The sequence below is a fragment of the Hippoglossus hippoglossus genome, chromosome 6, assembly GCF_009819705.1.
Source record: "Hippoglossus hippoglossus isolate fHipHip1 chromosome 6, fHipHip1.pri, whole genome shotgun sequence".
NCBI classification, from domain to species: Eukaryota; Metazoa; Chordata; class Actinopteri; order Pleuronectiformes; family Pleuronectidae; genus Hippoglossus; species Hippoglossus hippoglossus.
Window position 1 is genome coordinate 23336695 of NC_047156.1, and position 22416 is coordinate 23359110.

General features: G+C 40.4%; 1 protein-coding gene across 15 annotated transcripts in view; it reads right to left on the bottom strand.

The window, feature by feature from the left end:
* Window positions 1-4920: 4920 nt before the first annotated feature.
* cadps2 (Ca++-dependent secretion activator 2) overlaps window positions 4921-22416 on the bottom strand; it is a 226713-nt gene continuing 209217 nt past the window's right edge. For all 15 annotated transcript variants that reach the window (XM_034587879.1, XM_034587886.1, XM_034587884.1 and 12 more), the window contains 3 exons: window positions 14541-14648; window positions 6055-6159; window positions 4921-5421 (listed from right to left, as the gene is read on the bottom strand). In XM_034587879.1, coding sequence (XP_034443770.1) covers window positions 5251-5421; window positions 6055-6159; window positions 14541-14648 — 384 coding nt within the window. In that variant the 3' untranslated portion in view covers window positions 4921-5250. The remainder of the gene's footprint in view (window positions 5422-6054; window positions 6160-14540; window positions 14649-22416) is intronic.

A 22416-nucleotide genomic window follows, 5' to 3' on the forward strand; every position in this document is an offset into this window, starting at 1 on the left:
GGTGAAATATGATTAACAAACAATAACACCTATACTGGATGTATAGTGTAAGTACGGTGTGATATGTGAATAGAACCAGGACAGTATACAGTCGAGTACAGCTACTGTGTAAACCATCTGCAACGTTTTGTTGTGTGAACATAAGAAATGATATGTACACTAAAGTTTGCCAGAGCTAAACGCACGACACTAAAGGTGCACATAATGTTAAACAGTTACAATAATTATTAGTTTGAGTATCCTTAACAAAAGCAGATCTGTAATGACTGTCTTTCTGTATTACTGCCTGTAAATGTAAACCTTTTAACTGAGTGTACATCAACATCATTAAACCAGTGTTCCTCAGTTGTTTCTTCTCTGCATTTAAAAAATCGTTAATTTCATTGGCCTCTGAAACGAAATTTGCGATCTGATCCACTCAGAGGAAACTACTTCTGTTTTACATTTTAATTCATGAACAGTATAACGATTAAAAAGGTGAAAATCTGGTGCCGTCAATTAGTCTGGAACATCTTTTATTTTGAAATAAGAGTTCGAATTATATTCGGTTAATTCGCTGCGTTTCCCTGAAGTCGGATCGAACTATGTATAGAACAGATGCTTAAGTATTATGGTAAAATATTATCATTATCATTGAAAATATGAATGGTTTACAATTTATACCTCAGGATGAAGAAACATATTCAGTGTATGAAGAAATCTTGAGTTTGTGCAAAGTTGACAGAGGTTTAAATTCAATGTGAGCCATTCTTACCTTTATATGTAGAATTTAACAAACTTAAAAGTTAAAAAAATATTTAGGCACTTTGAAAGCAATTATACTGCTGATTATTGCCCCAAAGTGTATAATACAAGGAATTCTGACGAATTATTTATATAAATAATGGTCAAAAATATAAAACCACAATGCAGTGATTTCACTATTTATTGAACTGCATGGTTTTCTGGAGCTTCAGCAGGTTTTGGATTTTCAGATGCTACTTGTCTCATAAACTCTGGTTTTACCTTCTTCAGTTGTGGTTTGGGGATCTGGATTATTTCACAGCAGAGCATTATGATTTCCTTTCACTGGAACTACGAGGCCCACACCAGGACAAACCCAGATCAAAGTATGTGAAGTAGATGACGTTTTCTACCAAAAATCTAAAATTTCCTCTCAACTAAATGTGAAAATATTAAATGTAAATACAAAATTCCTTTTTGTAAATCTTCCTTGTAAGATCAGAATTGATCAGCATGCTGTTTTTGAGACTATTTTCAAGAAGGTAATCTTCTGTTTGATGTGGAATTAGAACTGAGACAATAAAACCCACAAAGTGAAATCACAGTTGCTTTAAAAACACTTTTAATAGTGACACTTAGATAAGACACCTGAACAAAACAGGTGCACAATAAGACAATATAAATATACTTCTTCAATAGATTTTTGTCCTTTAGTTTTTGGCCTTTTGAACTGCACGGATACAAACTGGATCGGACGGCTAAAACAGACGTCAGGTTGCTGCACACAGTTGATCTGAGGCCTACACTGACACCACACGCAAACAGACGGTAGCCAATGAAGAGGCAGCAGTGATGAGACACTCTGTCCACTCACAGCTGATCAGATTAAAGACAGTGATCAGAAAAAACAGATCCATGTTCTCCCACGATGATCCTGTTCAAAAAAGTCCAGACCTTTTCAGTTCATAAGCATGTTTCTAAGACTTTGATCGACATTGGATATGAAGTACAGGCAGTACGACCATACCACTCTACAGCTCAATATAATTCTTCACAACAGTAAATATCACAATGAACAGAGATGACAGCAGAACTGCAGCTACAGCAACAATTGTGTTACTGAAAAATGATTCCCCACTTTTACTTTCAGTTCCAACACCTTAAAAGAGCTTCTTGTGAGACTGACACCATGTGTTTTTGTGAACACCTGCGTGGATTCTGTTTCTCTTTTAAAGACCTTTAGACATTTTTAGACATTTTTGTATTTTTTGCATCTTTTACTACCTGAGACCACCAGTCCTTATTTAGCAGTGGGAATATTGTTAGCTACATAAAGTTCAGATTGAGAAACTACAGCAGTACAGCAACATTTCATTAGCTTGGACCTGTACGAATTTGTCTGCAGATCTAGACACTAATTATCAAAAACATTCAGATAAGTACAGTTTTTGACCTGAAGGCTAAACCCTACTGCCAGACAAAATTTTCATATCAAACATAATAATTGTGCAAAATCCTTGATTCGGTCAATGTCAAAGTTTTTGAAAGTTAAATAAGAATTATTTTCCATTATGACAACATCACAACACCTGGCAACTACAATATGGTTAAGGTTAAGGAAAGGTTGTGTTAAATACACAACCTGGTGTGGTTAAATGATAATTCTAAGTACAATGTGGGTCATGTTTTTCAAGGTTTGGCATCAGTTACTGTAACAGCAAAGTCCAACTGGTAGAGAAACATGAGGAGTCAGACAATCAGACGAGAGACAATAGAAACAAACTTCCAGGCAAAAAAACGCTAATGGCAAAATCATGACTCAAATTCAAACTGTCCTTTGAAACATCTTAAGTACTGTAGTAGAGCCAATTTCAACAATCCTTTGAATTCAGATTTCCTGTGCAATTTCGATCATAACCCTCTTTTTGGAGATGTCACTGTTTTCTCAGATCTCAGAAGTGAACTCAAACTTCTTCTACATCAAGCAAACAGGTATACACGTTTATTAATGCAGTTAAGCCCGCTAGAAAAAGGCGATTAACTCTTTTCTCATTGCCAGTTTACATATTTGCATCAGGTTTGACAGTAACTCATTGACGTAGGTCTCACATTTCCATCACTATCGATTGGAGCCAGAGCCAATTAAAACCAGTAGTCAATTTACCTGGGAGGGAATGCAGATTGAATCCATTCCCATTGTAGACAAAAGCCAGATATTAGTGGTGGTAGTGGGTGTTTGACCAGTGGAAAAGGGGCTTTGGTGACAACAATGTTGATAGAAATGATGGACAAAAACCTCCAAGGCGAACTAATTAGTCTTTAAGGTTTGGACAAGATTGAAGGAAAGTACAAGGTGAAGATTAACAAATACTAAGATCAATTGTTTGGTTTGTAATGGGACGGAAACCAGTCTCCAGAAGTGATCACCTTGACCATGCTTTTTGCAACTCTGGGAAATAGTTTCTGTGCTGTTGATTAGTCCAACATGAATGTAAAGGAAAATAGTGCAGGTGGACAACTGTGGGGCAAAGAACTGTGATATTGGTCTTGACTGAGACTTAAAAACCACAAACAAACAAATCTCTAGAGGAAGAATCCTAATGACCTCCTGACCTTCACCACCACTGGGTAAACCATCTCACCTTTACACATCAAATGTAATCCAATCTATGGGGACAATTTCCATTACATTTTCTTACAATGGCCTTTCCTCTAGCAGCACCCCAAGACAATGACAAGGTACAGTTCACAGAATAACTAAATCATCAGTATGTTGTTCATCCATTCTGAAACAACCCACAAGTGTTTTCTTAAGGTTTGATTGAATTTAGTCAATTAAAGTGGAATTCCTGTATAAGGTTAGAGAAGGACGTGATCATGGATAGACAAAACTAAGATTGAACGGTCAACATTTGTTTCAAACAGTCAAGGATGATAACAGCTTTGTTGACCTTACAATCCACAACAGACTCAAGTATTGAGGTGCTGTAATAATGTCACGCTACTTCTGCTTTGGCTTATCAGAAACAACAGTCACTATTTGTACAAATAAAATGGGTTGCTTGTTAAGAAACTGTAAGGTTGTTCTGCTTGAATGACACTGCTGTTGTTTTACTACTGAGGGGAATGAAAGTGGAAAACCAAGGTTTGATAAAACAGTTAGATAGAACCTTACAATTCAAAGCTTTCTCTCAAATAAAAATAAATCTCTTTAGTGGATTTTGCGGCTGTTGGTGTCAGGAATATGACAGAAAAAGGCAAGTTTGCTGGGACTCTAGCGTTTAAGAGCTGCCATAGCCTTTTAAGTCTTGAGCAATAAGCTACAATAACTGAAGGAAAACAAAATAGGCGTTCGCTGCGCTCTACTGTAAAAAGTGACATCAATCAGAGTATGGCTGCACATGAAGGAAGGCGAGGCGAGGCTTCCTGTCCTGTAGGTGAGAGCACGAGGTTTGTCTCAACCTTCAAGTGTCTTTCAGATGCCTCACCTTGACTTACTTTTAGTCGTACATTCAGACTCATGTACGTTTCAACACGTATGCACAGCGGCATCTGGGCGATGAGCATGTGACAGGCTGAGAAAAAGGGGGTGTGTCACTACCTGAGCGATCCTCCTCAACTGATCAGGTCTTCAGTCACGATTATTAACCTCTACTGCACATGTGCAACTATACACAGAGCTTCACCTTGTATTCAAAAAGTGGAAGCAAGGTTTTTAATTAACCAGGCTTCTTCATCAGATTTGCAATACAATCAACAACAAGTATTACTAGTTAACATTATCCTGACTTATCTTGCCATAAACAGTGAGGTTAGTTTTGCAGTCAGTTCTCTATTTCTGTCCATTTTCTTAATCTTTTTCAATTATATTTGTTGACTGTGGTTGAAGTATCGGCTCTTCTGGTATATTTGACTGAACTACAGTCAAATTCTGTGGAGAAAATATATTTTTTTAGCAAAATATTTTCTAATGACAGTCAAACAATCTTAGCTAAAAGTTGTTAGCATGTGCAGTCCCTGTTGTTAAAAATACAGCATTGTGGTTTTTAGCATATTTATACTTTGTGTTATTTTAAAGTGTTTGTTAAATTTAGTGTCAGCTTTATAGTCTTCAGTTTCAGTAGCCAGTAATTTATTTTCACTTATTATCACGTATTTCTCAATCTTAACATAAAAATCTGTTAAATCTTTTAAATATTTGCAGTCTTTACTTTCAGTTTTAGCATTCATCCAATATGGTTGACTGAGGTGGTGCTCAGTGGAGAATATGCATCCACAACATAGCAAGCTAACTTCAGCATTACCTGTTCTGTTGTTAATGAAATGCACAGCTAATTTGTCCAGCAGCAATCTATTTCAGTTACATCAGTATTAAACCATATTTGTTGACTGTGGTTTTAGTTTTTAAGTAAAATTGTTTAGTGAAAGCGGAGGAAGTCATTAACTGTGACAGAAGCTCCTGATCTGTAATGGAGAGGATGACAATCAAGTAGTAACAAGGTGTGTGAAGGGAGCGTGTGTGTGTATTTAGTCGTCCTCCTCGTCGCTGTCTCGCATGCTGATGCCCTGCAGGCCATCGCCCGCCTTGACGGCCGCTGTGGCTTCCTCCACTGTCAGTCGGTTGTAGACGGTCTCGTAGCTCTTGTTGTTCAGTGTGCCGTCCAGGACCCCCTGCAGCCTGAAGTCACGGTAGGTCTTCTGTCGAGGGGGTGGTGGAGGGGGGAGACAGGTAAAAGCAGACGGTAAGGAAACATAGTGAGCATCTTAGGAATACAGCGAGCCGGAGGAGGCAGATGCTGCTCGCCGTTCTGAAGGACAAAAGTGGGAAGATTGAGGCGAAGGACACACTGAGTCTTTTATGTGTCGGGCTGGAAAGGCAGACTGAGGCGTCAGAGGGGTTTTTACCTTCAGTAAGAAGCCATTATCATTCCTTGTCATGTTGCTTTCAAGCTAATCTCATGCGTCTCTGTACATTAGAAAACTATGAAAAGACAAAAGCGATTGCAGTGCACAGTTTGAGCAGTTTTCTCTTTCATACCCTCCGCCTCTTAACACCACTGCTGCTGCTTTCAAGGACACTAACAGGGTTTGATTTGTCTTTATTTTTCCTTCTTTTCCTTCAGTATCACTTCCGACTGTTTTTTCATGAATAAGCTACAACTTAATATGTTTTCATTAATCAGTTCAGCCAGTCTCAGAATCATTCTCTGCCGCTCAGCGAAGGGAACTTTGTATATAGCTAAGAGAAACCTGTCATTATGAAAGCATATAAATCTCAACACTAACACATTTTTTGGTTTCTTATATAGATTTTTATAGTCAATTTTTTACCTTCACAATCTTGATGAGGGTTTTCAGCTGGTATGTGTGGAGCTGCAGGTCCAGTCTATCAGTCAGCCAAACACACACAGCCTTCATGGAGCCGGTGTACCATTGCTGTAGGAAGCAAAAACACATTTAAAACTGAATGTACTGAATGTAGAACTTATTTGGAAGGGATAACAAAAGTGAACATCACAATGATTCCAAGTCAGTTGTAAACATCCATCACAATTTACTGACCAACTTCCTATTTCATTACAGTATTTATGGTCAAATGTGCAACGATAGTGCACCAACATTTCACTTTCATTTTGACCGCCTGATAAAGTGGATTAGATAATTAGAAGTTTCCAATCTTTTTTTTTTATTATCACTGAGTACAATTAAAACTGATAAAATGGCCCTAGCTATGAAAACTAAAATGAAGCTGTATAAACCAGTTTTCTTTTATGCTATAATGACCCCGAAAGGCGCAAAGTTATCTACTGAGACCCCAATCTCTTTAAATAAATATTCTTTACTTTGTATTTATAGATAGAAGTTGGGTATTTTCAAAACACGCACAAATAATTGTTGACTGTATGTTTGAGGTTCCCAATGAGACAAATTAAACCCAAATCTTCCACAAATGTTAAATTTGAACACATTTAAAGTGTGGGCTTAAAAAAGTTAAAATGCTTCCTATTGCTTCATGTTGTGTTGTGTTTTTACTTTTTACAATATCCATAAAAAGAACAATAAAAACATGACGATAGCATGGCAGTTGCTCTCTGGTTATCATTTGTGTGTTCGTTTTTGGAGATGATTGGCTGCCGTTTGTTTCTGGAATGCCTTACTCCAGTCATGTCAACAAAACTAAAACATCAATGTCAAAGGATGTGCACCATCAAAACGGCAAAACTCAAAGAGAGTAAAACATGTACTTATTCAAAGACACCAATTTAGTGGAAAACATCTGAATGCTGCGCAGCAGGGAACAAATACATGGCTCTGCTTTGAACTTCAAAAGGAGAAAAAAAGAAATCAGGTTCCATCAAGTAATTTTCATTAAACTCTTCCTTCACACCCTCAGCCACCAGGCCGCAGCTGCAGGGAAATCAAATGCAACTTCTCTCACCTGGACAGTGATCCTCACTTAAATCAGCATTCAATACGCCGCCGGTAAAATGCACACAGCGGTTGGCTTTATTCAGCTAGCAGTCAAACAAGAATGCTCTGGGGCATCGCTCTGACACAGTAATGACCCGTAATATTCAGATCTGCTTCAGGAGCTGCTGATGGACTTAATTTCCCTCTGACAAGGACTGTAATTACCTTCCAATTTAATAGAGAAAAACAGTCGAAAAGCCAAAACACATCTGCAATCATTCAGGGGTCAGACAAATATTTGATTCCATCTATTGTGAGAACAATCTCTGACCTCCTCCCCACAGTCTCCATCAAAGTAATAAAGCAGTTTTCCACGCAGTCAAAGTAATTAAGTGTCAGCTAAACATACAAAATTTAAAAGTTTAACCACAAGTCCTGATTTATTTCTTTGTTGTTCAAAGTGAATAAAAACAGGATGTTTGTTACCTGAGGAATAAAAATCAACAGACGGTAAAAAAAACACACACCCCAAAACCCCAAACTGGAGAATCAGTTGTCGTTGTCCTGGACGTTGTCGTAAATGTCATGAACGCGCTGTTGTTGCCGTTTTGCAGGAAACCATCCAAACTTGCAGTGCAACAGTCACTTGTTGTGACTCCAGGATGATTAAACATTTTAGACCCTCACATTCAATGTCAACATAAGTTTCGTGAAATATTCTTCTCTGGTTTATTACAGAAAAAGTTCAAGTCACTTCTAAATCAACCTGCTTAGTTTCATCTGACCATCTTTCAAGGATCTTAACTGAAGACTTTTTGTTGCCTAGAATCCACAGACGAGACTGAGGATGTGAATTCCAATGTTTGCTGCGTCAGTCGTGTGCTTCGTACGTTCATACATCCTCCTCCATCGAACTGAGCCCCACCTGGAGACTCCAATGCTGTTATTAAATGTAGTGCTTCATTCGTTAAAAAAAAGTTGCCTGAAACATAATGCAACTTCCATTACATGACACTACAATATTTTAGCAGTATATAAATGGAACTTTTAAGAGACAGGGTCCCTGATATAATAAATTATAAAAAGAGAAGATATGCAACTTCAGAAATGTACACCAATGCAATTAAATAATGTGATTTAAGTCAAGATTATATTTGTTGCTTGCTCAGTTTTAATGCTTTTTATTTGTTTATGTGCAGTGTATTCTTTTTTTCTATTGTGTATCAAATATGTGAAGTGTGGATAAATCAGTGGAAAAGTTTCAGCCATTCCACCTGAACAATGGACTTCCTCCTCCTCTCATCATTTTCCAAATGAAATATTTCAATGTGGGGATTTGAGTTTTCAGCTTGCCTCACAAGCGCTTCACGCTCTGGGTTAACAGACGCTTGAGGATGTTGAAATTAATGGCTGATATTCCCATGTCCTGTGATGATTTCTTCTGATTTCCTTCTTTCTAACCCTCCTTCTCCTCTGTGGAACACTTATTTGGGTCTCTGGGAGGCGAGTTTCCTCAAAGCGACTAATCAGCTGCCTGACGGCTTCCTCGTGAGCTGTGCTAACTGTTGTGTAAATTGAGTACGATGGCGCTCCTTAATTGAGCCGATTAGAGGACGAGAGTGAAAACAGATGGAGGGAATATGTTGGAGGGAAGGGGGGGGGGGGGGTTGCTTTAGTCCTATCAGAAAGAATATCTATGATAAACAGGGGGGTGGATCCCTGATGGTGTAACAGTAAAGACATCATTCAAACTTGACAAATGTTCTGGTTTTGGCACAAAGATATTCATTTCTTTAAAATTACAAACTCACTGAATCTAAGTATACCTGCGGTGACAAAAAAAGGTAATAAAATGTTGGTTTTTCAGGAGGGAATAAATTATGCCCTTTACTTGAGTAAAAAATGTGATGTTGTTTTTAAAGAAATGTTTCAATTGAGACCCACAATTTTTTCTTCATATTAACATTCAACATTCATCTGCAGCTGCTTCATCAAGGTGATTTGGCTCCTAATGTGTGTGTGAGTGTGTGAATGTATCACACTTCTCATCCAGAGAGACGCACAAAGACGTTCCCAGGGGAGCACTTGTACACAAATAGACAGACAGGCGTATGTGAGCATGCACACGCAGAGAAAGAAAATCATGAACATGTTCACAGCTGCGTGCTGGCGTCCCACGTCCTCGTCCTCGTTCTATCACTCGCCGTATCAGCCTCTTTCTTCTTCTTTAAAACGTTGGTGTCGACAAACCTTGTGTTTAAAGAAAAGGCGTCGTAAATGAATTTGACTTTGACTCGCTCAGACGCACGGAAACAAGATGATTGCGTACCCATAATGCTGCTGGCGGGAGGCCTGATGCTGCTGCTATCACAGGATTTGTTTTTTCATTGTTGCACACAAACTGTATGCGTGTGTCCAGGTTTGTGTGTGTGTCTGATACAAGGGCTGAGCGGAGACACTTCAAAGTCCCGCCATCACCTCCCCCTCTGGTGCATGACTGGGCGCTTCTGAGCTCCATTAGATTCATTCTTCTCAAATACCCCTCTTCAAACACACACACATAAATCAGCGCGACACAGCCCGAGTCTCAGCCACATCACCCCAAACCCTCAGAGGAGGCGGCAGGTGGCAGAAATCCATCGCTCTGCTTCGTGCTGCTAATGTGTACCAAGGTCTGAGCCGCCATGTCCGCTGCATTGACTCGCACCAGTGAGCTGAGGCGTGTTTGACAACACTGCACTAAAATATTCTTTTAAATCTGAATCTTGGAGGGGGGTGGTCAGTGAAGCAAACGGACAGCGTGGGGTGGATGGATTGATAGATGGATGAAAAGGTGTGTTTTCAGCTCCCACAGAACGAGCCGACAGCGCTCATGTTTCCTAAGTGATAAACAGGTCAACAGAAGCAGTCGGTGTTTTTGGCCTCGATATGACCTGCTGCTGCTCCAAACTGGAGAATCGAACTCCACACCAACAGTATAAACACCTGACTGTGAGCTCAATTTGGAAGGATTTTCATCAGCTGAGGCCACCGTCACACGGTTTTCACTCTCTTATGAAAAGATCTCCTACTTTAAAACCTTAATGTCACATTTGCCAGTTTGATATATTAAGTGTCTTTCCGTTAACCTGTTATTATTCACATATGACATTTAAGTAAATTCCAGAAACTCTGTTTTGTAAAAGGTGAAATATCCCCCAAAATGTATTTACGCTTGGCTGCATTGAAAAGTTGCCATAAAAATGTAATATGACAAAGGTCAATGGAAGCAAGCTAAATCACGATGATGTGATTCAAACATCACTCAGACTAAGACTGTAACCTTCCTCAAATAATTACAAGTCAAACACCCATGTTTAATCTACATCGGGGTTTCCACATAGTTTTCAGTCATTTGAGGTTTCACTGGCGCTCTTTCAATTGTATCATCTTGCTGTGCCCAACCCAAGAATAACCGCCACCAACTGTTTATGTTGATGAGTCCACCTCCAACACCAAGATAGTAGCGGAAGGGAAGGTCAGTGAATTATCATTTTCCTTAATTTTAATTTGTTTCAAATTTGCATCACATTTGGATGGAAACTTGGCTAAAGATACTATCAGGTATTAAAATACAAACATCTAGATTTCAGATTATGACACTTCTGTCATTCTTACTCTATATATGAAGCTGTGTGTTGTTAAAGCAAGTTACCAGATATAGACTTGGTTATCTTTGGGTATATTTTGAAAGGGTGCCAGAACCGATTCTTAAAAATAAAAGAAGCACAAAATGACACTCGAAGCGCCTGATTTTCCTCAAGCTTAATAGAAATTGAAATTTAACATTTTTGCTGTTAACATTTTAAAGTGTACTTAACTTAAATATACAAATATCAAGAAGTGCAATACTCTTTACCTAACAAAATCACATATATAAAACCTTACCGAACCATAATAATTATAACTAGATAACAGCACCAGTGCTTAATACAGCAAAATACTCCAGTCCAATATATTGTCTCCCCTCCACTGGGGCCGAGGACAAGCCACACTGCCGGCTACCGTTCTGGGCATGTGGTCACACAACAAGTCAAACAGGAAGCATCCCTCTGCTTTCAGATGTATCCCTTGCATCACCGGGGCCTCGTAGCAGCTGCAGCTGCTCTCGGCTGTTGCTCAGGCATTTGCTGCACTTCCCAGTGTCACAATCCTTTCATGTGAAATACAGCCACACTTCAGAGTGTTACACTTTAGGATTTTTGCTGTTGCGTTGACTTGAGGTTACTACTAGCTCACTGTGGGCTGACGTTACGTGCTGCCAGAGCCATGTAGAGTGTGTTACCACCAGTAAAGTGTACTGTTAACTAGACACATGCTGTGATATAATGTTGCCTGTAATCAGATAAACTATTTCAGTACAGAGCTCAGGCACTAAGCTGTGTTGTGATTCAGTCCGGTACCGACTCTGTACTGACCCTATTCAGATATGTCAACCAAACCGATCCTAATGTGTTTGATGTCTACCTGCTGCAGGTAGATTTCCTAAATTGACATTTAAATGATCATCTTTACTCACACTGGTGGCCCCTTCACTATTCAGTCAACAGCTTCAAGTGTCCATCACCATGATCTTCTGTTGCCCTGACAGCGGAGTTGTGTTGGGTTTGTTTGTTGACAGATCTTTTTTTTATTTTAGCACAAACAGCTGGACTGAACTGGAGTAGGGCAGAACCTTGGCATTTAGATCATCAAGATGGATGCATTCACATTTGTGGCCTGGCTAAAGGAGATGGGAATTCTACATGTGTCTGAGGGATGTGTTGATTGCTTGAATGGCTTCTGCACATTTATCAGCTGCAGATAGAATGCTGACAATCTTGATTGGTAATTAGAGCTCAAACTGTGTAAAGAAAAGATTGTTCACATCATCACACCACCAGCACCAGCAGCCTGGAGTGTTGACACAAGGCAGGTTTAGTCCATGGATTCATGCTTTTGACCCCAGATTGTGACTCCACCATCTGCAGCCTCAGGAGAAATCCACATTCATAACAATAATAACAACATGAATGTATATAGCGCCTTTCAAGACCCAAGGACGCTTTACAAGTGTCAGTGGGGACAAAAAGAGAAAAGAAAATAATTCACATAAAACAGGACAGAAATAAACAGCACTAATGGCCGGGTGGAGCGTTAACTGAGGCCAAAGGCCTTAGTGAACAGGTGGTGCTTGAGGAGTGTTTTGAAGCTGTCCATAGATGCAGCATTGCAGATTTCGTCAGGGAGATAGTTCCAGAGGGTGGGGGCTAAGACACAGAAGTCTCCAAAGGTTCACAGTTTGGTGTTGGGGATGGAGAGCAAACCTGTGTTTGAGGACTGCAGCCTACTGAGCGGAGTGTAGGGCTGGAGGAGGTCAGTTAGATATGGTGGGGCTAGGGCATGGAGGGATTTATAGGTGAGAAGGAGGAGTTTGTAGTTGATGAAGGCCTTGATCGGGAGCCAGAGGAGGTGAATGAGGGTCGGGGTCAAACCAAGCTACGTTTTCCAGTCTTCAACTGTCCAGTGTTGGTGGGTCTGCATCACTGAAACCTCACATTTCTGTTCTTGGCTGACAGGAATGAACCCGACATGGTCTCTGCTGTTGTTGACCATCCACCTCAATGTTGGACGTGTTGTAATTCTGAGAAGCTTCTCTGCTCACCACAGTTGTAAAGTGTGACTATCTGAGTTACTGTAGACTTTCTGTCAGTTCCAACCAGTCTGAACTTTCTCCTTTGACATTAATAATACTCAAACCAGTCAATTTGGGTCGACAGTCAAAGTCACTGAGATGATGTTTGATGAACTGAAGCTGCTGACTTGTATCTGCAGGACAGTAGACACTGCACTGCTGCCACATGGCTGGCTGATTATATAAATGCATGAACAAGCAGGTGTGGAGGTGTTGAGTGTAAATCTTATCCTGATATGAGTCACCTGAATTGACAAGTGTAAATTAGTCATGGACTGCGTTACTCACTAATCACTATAGAGTCCACTATATAGTTAGGTTGCCTATTTGTCTTGGTGTCCAAATGTTTTGTGAAATCTTTTATACCCTAAACTCATTGTTTCCCATAATGCATCATGAAAAATAGTGTACAACCGATGGTCACTAACTAAGCAATATTAACCATCATGCTTTGCGCTCGTGGCAGAAAGACAAGAGGAGCGAGGGCAGCAGGAAGTCTCATCTGTCGCACAAATGTAAAAAAGAGCAGAGCAGCTCTTCACAGCACAAACTGAGACAAACAAGTTTATTTCTACATTTAAAGATTTTCATGCAATATGTTTTTTACCTAAAATTATTAATGCTAAGTGTAAAATAAACATGAAATCACTACCAGCGCAGAGAAAATCACTGAGAAGTGTTCGAAAGTGTATTTTTCTTTTTCGGATGAACTCACTATATAGTGCTCTATATAGAGGACCCTATATAGTAGAGTAAGTGAATGAGTGGGTGATTTCGGACACAACCTAAGTATCTCCTTCTGCCTTTATTTACATGTCAGGGATGAGCTTCGCCTGGAGGATGCAACACATTCCCTCATTGACAGCTTCCAACCTGTGTACAGGACCAGCTGTTCTAATGGGAAACACATGGCAATTTGGAGGTACTGCTGCTGGGACCCAGTGAGCAATGGGAACTTCTCCCAATCTTTGAATGTAGGACCTCACTGCATAGAGTATCACAGAACTAATCTAATAAAAAGAAGGAATGGTAATATCCTAATGCCTGCCTCATCGTACACTTCACCTAATTACATTTAAATAACAAGGCACAGGTTGAGAGCAGACTCATATCAGTGGTTTGGAGAAAATACGTAAATATCCACAGGATAAACACGTTTCCCGCTGAGAGTTTTTTTTTATCACTGAGTTGTTAGATGAGAAGGAAACAAGATCAAATAGAGGATGGCAACATCAAGTGCCGGGCGCCACGGTAAAGGTAAGTACAGAAGTAGACGAGGATGTGAGATTGTGTTTGGGGAACAAAATGAAACTGAGAGGGAAGTAAAAAACTGATTAGTGTCTGAAAGAGCTGAGAGCTTGAGTGCAGAAAAGTGAAATCCTGGTATGATGTGTTCAGATGGGATGGAGATGTTAAAGCCAGTGGGCACCTATCTGTATTTGTTCTTGAATGGGTGTGAAAATGTGTTTTTAAAGCATATGACAGCATATCATAAAATCATGGCTGAGCTATCTTGAGAAACAAACTCCTATGTTCCCATGTTCATCTGTGTGAGAAGAAATTCTCCTTCTGTCTGATGAGGCTGTGATCGTAGGCGTTTTTTTGTGTTTTTATTTCTTCGAGGTCTGATCAAATGAAGCAGAGTTAACAGCCAGCTGACGAGAGGGTCAAACAGAAATTGGATTTTACTTACATCAAAAACATCCTCGACGTAGACCTCGTCATTGACGCGGTCTCGGAGGATGTCCTGGTTCTGCCGTATGAAGGTGATGTAGGTGTCGGCCAGATCCATCCCAGGTTTCTGAAGGGGAGAGGGCAGAGAGAGGACTGAGGACATGAGGAGGGTGGATGATGAACACAGAGAAGTGTCACACATGCAGAGCAGGCAGTTTGTTCAGCTTGATGTTAAAAATGTGAACATGGCTGGCATTGATCGTGCACATGTCTCTTCAGCCATGCTAGAACCACACGGGAGTGTAGACAGCCTACATGATGACCTCTGCACACATTCAGAACAACAGTTGAGCCTTAAATTTAGCAGCAGTGTTTTTCAGACAGTAAGATGGAACAGACTGCCAGACAATGTCAACAGGGAGAACACACAACAATGAACGTCCTGGCATCACTTCAGAAATCTTCTGTAAGTCAATGCAGACTCTCACTGAGGGTTTCTTTCTTCAGTGTTTCTGAGATGAGCCATGTTTCCTAGCCCGACTTTCACACCTTGGTATCACTGACCACATCGTACACAGCCAACCAGCCAGAGCTTTACAGGGAAATTAAAAACCAATCGTCATCATTGACTGGACTGTTTCCATAATGTTCAAACTCTATAAAGCTCCAACTGTCTTTATGTTGTATGTTGTATTGTATTTACTACTGGGTATCTGTACTAATGGATGAAACCCCCAGTTTCACTCCGAGCTGTCTGGTTTCTCTGTGGGCGTGAAGACCCACACTCAATGAATCAAGGTTTTCCTCGATAACTCTGGAGGTACTCTGAATAAGAGTAAATGTCTGATGTGTATACAGCTGTCAGCATTGTCCATGTACTGTATTCTCGTCTGTGCAGTAGTTGTCATCGCTCTTTAACACTGTAGTTGCCTCTTTGCACAAACAATGCATATAAGGCCAGAAAAGAAGAAGGAAGCTGGCAAAGCTGATCGCTGTTCGTTTTTAATGAAGCCTTTACAATGATTGAATGTTGCCATTACACAGCACATGTGCTCTTTTGCTCTTGCCTATTCCTCCTCCTTGTCATTATAAATATATTAGATATCTGATTATAGCTTTTGAAGGAGGACTACAGAGTTTCCGAGGGTTGGGGGTCCACAGAGCAATGAGTCAGTCATTGGGCCCATAGTCCATATTTAAAATTACAAATCAGGTTTCAAATTTTGAGATGTAACTGTGGAGGTTTGCGGGTGTGCACAGGGTCTGAGTCACTGTGGATTACACAAATAAACACTTCAGAGCTTGACAACCACTAACGTGTCAAATCTGATGTGATTTTAGATATTTCTTCATCCATTTATCTTTAAATACAGTGACCAAGATCTCTGTCGGCGAACCATACATGTGAGAGCGGTCACACATTTTCTTTCAATGAAAACAAGTGCTCTTAGTTGCAACACTTGCAACAATCATGGTGGCACTTAATGACCACAGATCTGGGGGAACAAATGAAATAAAGTTATTGCTTTTCTTCATGTGTCTGGATAAAACAAATGGACAAAAACGTTCAAAAGATCAACACATTCTGTATGAAAAGAAAACCTTCAGTCCAAATGTTTGCTGCTCTGGGACGAAACCCCCAGATACTACCAGGTCAATTTGCTTCTGTTGGAGTTTAACCCTTAGTTGCACCATCATAAATATTTCAAGGTCAATCGTACAAATGCTCAGTGTGATTTTTGTAATGTCTGTACATGTAGTTAATTGAGATTTGCACACTCCATTGATCAAATTCTAAAGAGAGCTAAACATGACTTCAGGGTCTGGATGCAACTCTACTGACCTGCAATAGTTTTAATTTTCATAGAGCCTTTTTTATGTGCTCTCGCAATTTTCTACATTGTTGCCTTGAATTCATAATTTATCTCTTAAATGACTTAATTACTTCCCTCAAATGAGGAGCACTGTCACCTTCTCCTTGGCCTGTGCCACACTCATTTAACACATTATAATCCTGAGATGTGCGGAAATACTTTAGGTCTTTGACATTCACTAAAAATACACATCCAGGAGATAACGTCTTCTACATGTCATGTAAAGTAATTGTGAAAAGTAAATATAAACTTAGAAGGACAATTTGTACAACTTATTGGTTTTAAAATAATGAAGGAGTAGAACAGAAAATATATCATATAATTAAAGGATGCAAGCTTTGCATTTTTTAAATATATACAAATCTATTTATAGGGCTGAAATTAACAATTTTATTGATCATCATTAATCTGTAAAATGTAAGAAAACTGTTTAAAAAAAGCCTGTCCCAATTTCCTGTCCAAGGGGATGTCTTTAGATAGAGGCCAACAAAGAGTCAGAAACACAAATGTTTTCATTTCATGACGATATAAAATAGAGAAAAGCATGAAATCTATTTGTGTTAATGCTCCAGTGATTTCGATTTTCTGTCATTTCAAGCATACCTCAGTCTTACAAATCACAGCTGCTCCTGTGGGTAAAGATCAGAGGATCTAGTGAGTAGGCTACCAGCGGAATTCAAGCATTGGTTTCACTGTAAAAGCTTTTAATTGTGATTAGATGGAACATTCTGTAAATCACTGTGTGTAAATAGCAAAATTGTGAGAACTGTAGTACATTTAGCACAATAATCTGTAATGCAATGCGATGGTTTATTTGAAAGAATTCCCCCACAGACATCTACAAGGCTCTGCATGTGTCTGTCTGTGTTTTTGTCAGGGATAACACTGGTTTACACTACAACAACACAGGGAGCAGACATTCAGCATCACCTGCTGCTCGCTGGGTGAAAAGAAGAACAAATAATCTACTTTCTCTGTGCTGCGAGTAACAAGAAGCTGCTGGAGCTGCTACAGCGGAGGAAACATTAACTGCTGTGGAAGCAGTGGTTTGTTCGGCGGGGAGAGGCCAGAGGCAAGACAAGTGGGTAAAGCCCTGTTCATTCACACTCCCTGTTGTCAGGGGAGATTACAACTGTAATGCTTATTGTAATTGCTTTGACATCTTTCGCGCCTGTTTCCTCTGAGCCTGCATGTTGTCGGCCCCGGGGGGCCAGTGCCGCTGAGCATGGCCCGTCAGTTCCCCCGTGGAAAAACACGGATATGGAGCCTCAAGGAACCTAGAGACCTTTTGGCTTTACTTAAAGGCAAAAGGCAGGTTACAAACTGGTTATTGCAACTGTTTGCTTATCCAACTTGCCAATGCTGGAGGAAAAAAAATGGATCATGGCAGTAAACTCCATCACATCATAGCATCATGAGCCTTTATTTGAGTTTGCGATTTGACAAGCAAAGAGGCAGCAGTGGGAAAGTGGACAAGCAGCGGAGTTCACTGCCAGCTGCCACTCTCCACTGCATTATACTTCTTTTATAACAAAATTAGCAGGTATACTATTTATATAAATGTGTAAAGGCCCATTAAAAAATGCAATTGACCCCTTTCCCTTTGCCGGTGGAAGAGTTTGCCTCTGGTTTTTCCCCCTGGTGCATCATGTTGGACTTCACAAATGCACCGAAAACTGATGAACTCTCTCACCTCGTTGTCTTGCCAAATTAGTGCATTCACCCGAGTGTCGTGTTTCCATCACTGCCGATCAGAGCTGGGGCTGATGAAAACCCTTGTCCACTGCAGAGTCTTTTGACCCGGGAGGGAATGCTGATTGTATTCACTCCCATTTTAGACAAAAGCCAGATGTTAGTAGAAAATGGCTTTACAGTTATGCAGAGTTATTTCAGATACAGACAAATTCATTTTTGTGATTCTTAAGTGACTGATCCTTATTAAAAATGTGCAAATAAACAAACCCCAACTCTGCTTTGCACATTCCCATAGTTTGGAGGGTGTGTGAGGTCATGCTTGATGTAAATTGTGTCATTTGCCAGCGTTGGTACAGTCATGTCCATGCAGTTGGCACTTAGATCCATGTGTGAATACACACACCCACACACATGGTATAGCAGAGGTGAAATAATAAGTTGATTCATCAGTTAGTTGACTGATGGAAATTTAATTGGCAACTGTTTTGACAATTAATTAATGGGTTTTTCAATTAAAAGCACCAACCATTCTCTGGTCGCAACTACTCCAATGTGAGGATTCCTTGAAACGTCAAATATAAGATAGCATAACCTCTCTGACAGATATAAAACTGTGGATAAAAACACTCCCAGCAGCTGCTTCACAGGCCTCTAACAGCGAGTGACAGACGGAGATCAGTCAGAGCTGCTGAGCTGTAATTCAGATGGACTGCTGGTCGTGAAAACCTGCAGATACCAGAGGTTAAAGTGGGGTCACATGGCTGCAGGGGCATCTGGTGTGTATGTGTGCAGGAAATGAAGAGGTTGTGTGAGTGTTACACTCATCCAGAAAGAGAGGGAGGCCCAGGCCCAGTGATTGACAGGCCTGTCAGGTTCCTCATAATCCTCTGGAGCAAGAGGAGAGTCTGACATTGCGGAAACCTTGATGAGAATAAACCATGTGTGGGTTACTGGGTGTGTTACGATACTTGTCATGTTCTCTCTGATCTGTTGACACTTTCAGGTCAGACCCATGTAAATGTAGATACATTTCAAAACTGTTTCTTCCAATCATTTCTAGAAGGTTTTCCATTCAGAAAGGATGTCTGGAATGTTGCCAATGTTGATCCTTCGTGAACATCTTCAAGGTCATTTTTGAGCAATAATCCAGCGGTAATGACAGACTGTTGGACCCATTCATGACTTATCAAAACTCCTTCCAGTCCTTGAGTTCTGGTCCAACAGTTCTTTAGTCCTGTCCTCAAGATTCTGGCCTGATTGACGGCTGAGAGGCGTCCTCCCTCACCACTGCTTCCCTACTAGTGTCCACCAGTTCATTTTCTAGGTTACCACCACAACAAACCCATATGACCTTCAGGCGACAGCTGTAAATAAGCCTTCATAATGCAGGTTTTAAACATGCCTCACTCTTTTATATTCCTCATGTTCCCTATACTGCAGAGTGTTGAAACCCACATGTACAGGGGCATGGATTTACTGCACTTGTCTGTTATCTTCCCCATCTATGGGTTTTTGTCCTATCCTGTCCCAAGAGTGTGGTCTTTCCATTTGAGAGCAGGACCTTTTAATTTCACGTTCAGATTTTGTAATGCTTTGGATTTCCGGATTTCCCAATGCTCTCAGATTTTTCCTCTGCTCCTGGATTGATCTGTCCAAGCACACAGTTTGAGAACAAGCAGAGCAAATTTAAGCAGTAGCAGGGGGTATTTGCGGGAAAGCGTAAAAAAATCTGAATGTGAAAACAAGTACTGCTCTCAAACTCAAAAAAACAAAACCATCCGACTGTTTTAACTCATCAAGTGGTGCACAGTTGACATGGGGCCGCAGTTATGATAATACAAAGTCATTCACCCTTGGCCCGAAATGTCCTGACACCAGATAAACCTGTGAACTACTTCTGGTCTGTACATGGTGTTTGTTATAGACAGTGTATGACCTGCCTAGAAGGCCAAGGACCACTTTGAGGCTCAGACAAAGAAATCACCCCCTTCCAGATTTATCCAGCACTACCTGTTTAGGTTCATCTTTGAAGTGGTGTCTGCTATAGGACCCTACCTAAGAGTGCTAGAAGACCACAGAGTCAGAACTGATGTTTACCATTTTGACCTGCAGTCACATAAAGGCTACAGCCTTAGTTTTCACAGCTCAGTCAATGGATCGAGTTTATCTCTATAAATCCTACAAGAAAGAAGGATCCATCTTCTTTCAATGAGTTAGATTCTAAAGCTGGAGCTGTTTATAGAGATGGGCCAAAATGCAGCATCCTTTCTCCAGGTGACCCATCATTTGTGCAGCCCAGAGAATCCAGCATAAATCTGACTTGAAAATAGGAATATCCAACTGCACTGTATTTCCAAATGTCAGTGTCCTCATGGCGTGTGGCTGCTTTTCATGGTTTGCTTAAGGTCCCATAGTTTCCCTTAGTAAACATTAGTGCTCTTAAAACTTTATGCAAATAGTTTGTGTTGGCCCCTTTCCTGTTTCAATATGACAATGCTGCCGTGGACACAGACAGCTCCATAAAGAAATAGTTTTACCAGTTTTCTGTGAAAGAACCTGAATGGTTCGCAGATTTTAGTCTTCACAAATTGGTCTCGTGGTTAAACGGGAGCCAAGTCCCCGCAGCCTGGTACAAACATCTGAAAACAGAAGAGTGGAGGCTGCCGCGGCGGCACATGTGTAAGTGTCTGGTGGTGAGTGAATGATTAAAATCAGTTTATCAAAAATGAAAAAAAAACTCTGTGCAAGTGTGAACAGAGTCAAAGTGAGAGAAAAATCTGTATTGCAACCTTAAGGTGTGTGTGTGTGTGTGTGTGTGTGTGTGTGTGTGTGTGTGTGTGTGTGTGTCTGAGCCACTGGCAACATATCACTACCCCTGTTGTCACTTGAAACATCAATTTCCCCCCTTCCATCCCCTTAAGGCTAGTCCCAGTCATTTACCTCTCCTTTCTCTCGTCCTGACGAGGTGACAAAGCAGTCTGACAGTTCGGAGATGCCGGCACAGTTCCAGCCAGCCAGATTAAGACTTTAACACGAGAGGTAACAAAGACCGACAGAAAGAAAAAAAACCACATACAAGCAGCTCAGCACTCTTGTCACGCTCTGCTCTCTGCCTGTTTTGTTTCCTTCACTGTTTCTTCACTTGTAGCCAAACACCATTAATCCCCTTCCCGCCTGGATAATGGCCGCCTGGATGCTCGTCAATGTATGACCATAAAAAAACAAACAAACAAACAAAAAACTTGAGTATAAAACGAAGCAGAGTTTTGCGCCAGACAGGAAGGGAGTAAGGATTGAAGTGGGGGAGGGAGGAGAGGCTAGCAGAGGAGAGGGAGGGGAAGGAAGGCAGTGAAATGCCAGGTAATTTAGCACACTGGATTAATTTCAATTTCTGCCAGGTGCATGTTGAGTACTTGCACGTCATTTAAAACAACTATTTATGATGGTAAAATACAAAATATCACTTCTAGGCATATATGAGAAATTGCTTCTACCTTAACCTTTCCAGTCAATATAAAATGTAAAGATTGTTTAGACTTTGTTTACAGTCTATAATGTTAATACTTGTTGGATGATGATGACTGAATACAAAAAAATATATATATCAATTAATCAATCAATCAATCAATCTTGAAAGGTCTCATGTTTTCACATATGAAACATGATATTTTAAATATCTCAAATACAAAGGCTGTGAGGTATGTATTATTGTATGAATGTGTTGATTAATACAATATGCTGAGTTGTGATACCAACATTAAGAGATGACAAATTTGGAGGGAGGGGGATTCCCAGGTTCAGTGTTTTCAACCCCAGTAATTGATTTTTGGGAGGACTTTTTAATTTTTTTTACACAATCCTTGGTGAGACTCAAACAGTGAACATAGATATTAACAAAGTCAAGATGTGGAACCCCCCCACACCTCCAGAACACTAAAATGGTCTCTGCCCAGACAGATGCTTTAGCTCCATATCAGTAATAATCTCCATCCATACTAACACACCTGAAAACACATCTCACATGACTAATAACATACACTGGTCATGCGTGTGCAGGTGTGAACAGGAAGCAGATGGTCTACTCTGCAGTTGGTTGCTTGGTTACAGAAAATGATATAAATGAGGACCAACAATGGCAATCAGGAAGTGAATGCAGGGATCAGAGTCATTGTTTCTGTTGGTCCAGACTAAAATTCAGTCCAAGGAGTATTTTGGACGCAAGGCGTAAACATAGCAAAGGTGATGTAATTAACATTTAAACATACATGTGGGGATGAATCCTCAGTTATTGTGATTTTGTCTGATGATTTGGGCCCCAGACAGCTT